Here is a 6,000-nt window from a genome sequence, read left to right as displayed (position 1 = left end):
CAGATCTGCTTCAGCTTTCCATAGTCTGATCTTTATGATGGCTCCGCCCCTCACTCACACACTCACACGCCATTGGCCAGCGCAGTTCAGCAGGGGCGGCTCCTCATGATCAGCTGACACACACACACACACACACACACACACACACACACACACACACAGTGATTGAGCTCATGCGAGGCTTCCTCTTTAATAATCATTCCTTCAGGAAGTTCACATGTACAAAAACTGCAGAGAATTTACACAGAGCCAGAGTCACATGACCTGAGCTCATTACAAAAATATCCCTGTCAATGATTACCCACAATACACCTGCCCGAGCGCTCCTCTGACCTCATGATTGACCATCATCTCAATAAACTTTACTAAAATTAATCTGTCGCCTATAATATATGTTTATCAATATACATGTTTCTATAATGCGTCTGAATCCGGCCGTGTGACACCACATACCCACAATGCATCTCTTTGCCTCGCCGTCCTCTCGAGTGTGTGAGGATGGGCGGCAGGAAGTGTCATCGCACATTATAAAGGCTGTAAGAAAGTCATAAGAAACTATTTTTCCTACATTTTCATTTTTTTTAGTAAAAGGCAATAAATTAGAAACGCTGTGCGCTGGGCCTGCACACACACACACACACACACACACACACACACACACACACACACACACACACACACACACACACACACACACACACACACACACACACACACACACACACACACACACACACACACACACACACACACACACACACACACACACACACACACACAGCTGTAGTGTCACACACACCGCTGCTTTATTTGCAGATCTGCTGTTGCAGGTGCAGCAGGAACTCATAGTAGGACAGCGCAGACTCGCTGAGGTCTTCAATCAGGTTCTGTAGGAGCTCGGCCTTCAGCGGACTCTCATCTCTGGAGGAAGAGCACACACACACACACACACACACACACATCAGATCAGGCATAACATTATAACCTTGTCAAACTCGCTCAAATCCTTACGCTTGCCCATTTTTCCTGCTTCTAACAACTAAATGTTCACTTGCTGCCTAATATACCCCTCCCACTCCACTGGTCATAATGTTACGCCCGCCTCTGACCTGATGACGTGCAGGACGGGGTGGAACGGCCGGCGCTCTCTCAGCCAGTCGATCAGAGCTCGGAGTCGGGACGATTCGGCAGTGTCCAGCTCGGGCAGCTGATTCTGAGGACACACACACACACACACACACACACACACACACATCAGTCAGGTGACACATCACAGCCAATCACAGCACAGTGAGCGCGGTCACATGACATACCATGAGCAGCGGGAGCGCGGTGTAGCTCTCCACGCCCAGCACTTGCGTCAGGAACACTGGGCTACAGCTCCTCCCAACCCAGAGATACAGGACCTGAAAGAGAGCATGTGCGCCGCATTAACCAGAGCTAAACCGCTCCATTCTGATTGGTCAGTGGCTAATGGCGAATCCATATGTACTGTATCAGTTGTATAGTAAACAGTAAAGTCGGCCATATCAGGTTAAGCTAAAGCTTCAAATAAGTTTATTTTTATTTAATTTCAAGTAATGAAGATGTTTAGTGAACTATTATAACCCTGATACTTTATTGAATATGTGTCTAATACTGGTCTTTCCTCCTAAATATGAATTAAATGGGAATTAAATTAAACACAGTTTATTGTGTAAGCAAAAACGAATATATAATGCGTGACTTGTAATGATAAACCAGCTGGAAATACAGCAGGACTCTTATTGTGAAATGTCTGCTCCTCTATTGCAGTTGCAGGAGCTCATTCAGGTTCAGGAGATCAAATATGCATTATTACAACCGTCTAAAACATATTACTATATCGTATCCAAGCTATGTATTGTCTCAAAGTTGCAGGAAATATTAATTAGTGAGCAATTGACACAGTATCTAAATAATCATAATATTCTGAGAATCAACCAATCTGGATTCCGCACCACTACGGCCATTTTAAAAGTCTTAACGATATAGTGGAGTCCTGAGATGACATTGTGCTTCACATGTTTGCTCTGACTCTGTCGATCACGATATATTATTAAAAAGGCTTTGAACGGTAGGATTATAGAAAATAGTGTTTTCTGCTGGTTTAAAGGGAAGAACAGGTGGAAGTGTTCAGTCAGATCTCCTGGAGCTGGTTAAGGGAGTCCCTCAGGGCTCTGTGTTGGGGCCATTATTATTCACTATATATATAGAAATTGTCTTGATTTTAATATTGATATTGCTAAGTTTCATTTTTATGCGGAAGACACGATCGTTTACTGTTCAGCTCCCTCGAAGCAGAAATCTGTGGCGTTATTACAATCTGTTTTTGATAGGCTTTGTGCTTTAAGGCTCGTCTTGAACGATAAAAAAACTAAATGTTATTCTCAAATATTCTAAAACTTCCTCAGAAAATTCCCTCGCTCTTAGAACATCTCAAGGGAGTCTGATCGCATCAGTGACAGAGTATAACTAATAGGGCTGGGTAAAAAATATAGATTTCTCGATTTTAATCAATTCTCACTTTTACAAAACAATATCGATTCTTAAATCCCAAGAATCGATTAGTCATCCTGTGTTCAGTTAATGAATTAAATAAACATTGTATCGCCTCCCATCCAATAAATCACAGTAATCTTTGTGCTTTATTACTATTGATATGAAACAGTCTCAGATTTCAAATTATGTCTATTTTTTACGAAATTCAAAAGCATAAATACGGTCAGCTCGAGAGAACCATCAGATGAGCTGATCTTCTCCTCCGCCTTATATCAGTTACAGCGCTAAATAAACACGAATGAGCTTCTGAAAGTGTGTTAGAGACACAGGACGACTTCCCCAAATCCAGATCATGCACAGAATCACTCAGTGTTTCAACCGCAGAAAGACGTCAGACGGTTTGTAAATAATGTCATGTCACATTTTCCTCAGAAAAACCATATCCAGTGTCCATAAACTCATCAGTCAGCTAGAAAAATTAACTCTAGAGGAGCATTCTGATAATTATATGCACCACATTACATATTCATTGTCATTTTTAATGTTCTTCAATATTTAATGCATGTATGAAGCCTATGAATAAATCTGGCAAGTTTTTATGACAACCAAATGTTTATATTTCAAAAAACTAATTGGAGTGTAATTATGATTATGTAATTGTAAAGTTAATATTATAACTTTATTATTATTTTATAAAAAACTGTGTAATAAGTGTTTGTATACAAATCAGTTAATTTGTATGTTCAATATTAGTCGGCTAGTGTAGTATCCCCATAGTTTACAGCATTAGTTTTCCTTGAGGAAATGTTCCATGTTTTATACCAGATACAGACCCAAAATAATCCATATTGAATTGAGAATCGAAATCGAATTGTGAAATTTGTGTCAATACCCAGCCCTAATAAATACCGTGGAGTTATTATTGATAACATTACGCTTTAGTTCGCATATTAACTACTTGAGACACAAACTTTAGGATTCTACTTTAGAAACAAGTCATGCTTCTCATTGAAAGTGAGGAAGAAATGAGTGTCTGCTCCCACAGGGATGTAGTTTCCCAGCATGCTCTGCTCCTCTCCTGGTCTCGTCGGGTGTTTTGCTCTGAGATTTATCACTGGTTGTGATTTCTCAACACACCGCTGTGGTTTAGACAGAAGTGTTGCTTGGCCATCGCTGAACATCCACAGGATCTGCACTGGTAAAGCTGATCTACAGAGATATATTGGGTTCTCTGCACTGGTAAAGCTGATCTACAGATATATTGGGTTCTCTGCACTGTTAAAGCTGATCTACAGAGATATATTGGGTTCTCTGCACTGGTAAAGCTGATCTACAGATATATTGGGTTCTCTGCACTGGTAAAGCTGATCTACAGAGATATATTGGGTTCTCTGCACTGGTAAAGCTGATCTACAGAGATATATTGGGTTCTCTGCACTGGTAAAGCTGATCTACAGATATATTGGGTTCTCTGCACTGGTAAAGCTGATCTACAGATATATTGGGTTCTCTGCACTGGTAAAGCTGATCTACAGATATATTGGGTTCTCTGCACTGGTAAAGCTGATCTACAGAGCTATATTGGGTTCTCTGCACTGGTATAAGCTGATCTACAGAGATATATTGGGTTCTCTGCACTGGTAAAGCTGATCTACAGATATATTGGGTTCTCTGCACTGGTAAAGCTGATCTACAGATATATTGGGTTCTCTGCACTGGTAAAGCTGATCTACAGATATATTGGGTTCTCTGCACTGGTAAAGCTGATCTACAGATATATTGGGTTCTCTGCACTGTTAAAGCTGATCTACAGATATATTGGGTTCTCTGCACTGTTAAAGCTGATCTACAGAGATATATTGGGTTCTCTGCACTGGTAAAGCTGATCTACAGATATATTGGGTTCTCTGCACTGGTAAAGCTGATCTACAGAGATATATTGGGTTCTCTGCACTGGTAAAGCTGATCTACAGAGATATATTGGGTTCTCTGCACTGGTAAAGCTGATCTACAGATATATTGGGTTCTCTGCACTGGTAAAGCTGATCTACAGATATATTGGGTTCTCTGCACTGGTAAAGCTGATCTACAGATATATTGGGTTCTCTGCACTGGTAAAGCTGATCTACAGAGCTATATTGGGTTCTCTGCACTGGTATAAGCTGATCTACAGAGATATATTGGGTTCTCTGCACTGGTAAAGCTGATCTACAGATATATTGGGTTCTCTGCACTGGTAAAGCTGATCTACAGATATATTGGGTTCTCTGCACTGGTAAAGCTGATCTACAGATATATTGGGTTCTCTGCACTGGTAAAGCTGATCTACAGATATATTGGGTTCTCTGCACTGGTAAAGCTGATCTACAGATATATTGGGTTCTCTGCACTGGTAAAGCTGATCTACAGAGATATATTGGGTTCTCTGCACTGGTAAAGCTGATCTACAGATATATTGGGTTCTCTGCACTGGTAAAGCTGATCTACAGATATATTGGGTTCTCTGCACTGGTAAAGCTGATCTACAGAGATATATTGGGTTCTCTGCACTGGTAAAGCTGATCTACAGATATATTGGGTTCTCTGCACTGGTAAAGCTGATCTACAGATATATTGGGTTCTCTGCACTGGTATAAGCTGATCTACAGATATATTGGGTTCTCTGCACTGGTAAAGCTGATCTACAGATATATTGGGTTCTCTGCACTGGTAAAGCTGATCTACAGATATATTGGGTTCTCTGCACTGGTAAAGCTGATCTACAGAGCTATATTGGGTTCTCTGCACTGGTATAAGCTGATCTACAGAGATATATTGGGTTCTCTGCACTGGTAAAGCTGATCTACAGATATATTGGGTTCTCTGCACTGGTATAAGCTGATCTACAGATATATTGGGTTCTCTGCACTGGTATAAGCTGATCTACAGAGCTATATTGGGTTCTCTGCACTGGTAAAGCTGATCTACAGATATATTGGGTTCTCTGCACTGGTAAAGCTGATCTACAGATATATTGGGTTCTCTGCACTGGTAAAGCTGATCTACAGAGATATATTGGGTTCTCTGCACTGGTAAAGCTGATCTACAGATATATTGGGTTCTCTGCACTGGTATAAGCTGATCTACAGATATATTGGGTTCTCTGCACTGGTAAAGCTGATCTACAGATATATTGGGTTATCTGCACTGGTAAAGCTGATCTACAGATATATTGGGTTCTCTGCACTGGTAAAGCTGATCTACAGAGCTATATTGGGTTCTCTGCACTGGTATAAGCTGATCTACAGAGATATATTGGGTTCTCTGCACTGGTAAAGCTGATCTACAGATATATTGGGTTCTCTGCACTGGTAAAGCTGATCTACAGAGATATATTGGGTTCTCTGCACTGGTAAAGCTGATCTACAGATATATTGGGTTCTCTGCACTGGTATAAGCTGATCTACAGAGCTATATTGGGTTCTCTGCACTGGTAAAGCT

At 40.9% G+C, this 6,000-nt stretch overlaps 1 protein-coding gene across 4 annotated transcripts in view; it reads right to left on the bottom strand.

Annotated features, from left to right (window-relative positions):
• Nucleotides 1-176: 176 nt before the first annotated feature.
• The window catches only part of sec24a (SEC24 homolog A, COPII coat complex component), a 52,732-nt gene continuing 46,908 nt past the window's right edge, over nucleotides 177-6,000 (bottom strand). For 2 of the 4 annotated variants that reach the window (XM_079834300.1, XM_079834298.1), the window contains 4 exons: nucleotides 1,314-1,406; nucleotides 1,110-1,213; nucleotides 800-921; nucleotides 177-534 (listed from right to left, as the gene is read on the bottom strand). In XM_079834300.1, the coding sequence (XP_079690426.1) occupies nucleotides 807-921; nucleotides 1,110-1,213; nucleotides 1,314-1,406 (312 nt within the window). In that variant the 3' untranslated portion in view covers nucleotides 177-534; nucleotides 800-806. Of the gene's footprint in view, nucleotides 922-1,109; nucleotides 1,214-1,313; nucleotides 1,407-6,000 lie in introns of all 4 variants that reach the window. The other 2 variants (XM_079834299.1, XM_079834297.1) reach the window with 1 other exon arrangement.

The sequence above is a fragment of the Gobio gobio genome (assembly GCF_949357685.1).
Source record: "Gobio gobio genome assembly, chromosome: 14".
Classification (NCBI taxonomy): Eukaryota; Metazoa; Chordata; class Actinopteri; order Cypriniformes; family Gobionidae; genus Gobio; species Gobio gobio.
Note: the sequence above shows the minus strand (reverse complement) of the source record. Positions and strands in the feature narration are given on the sequence as shown.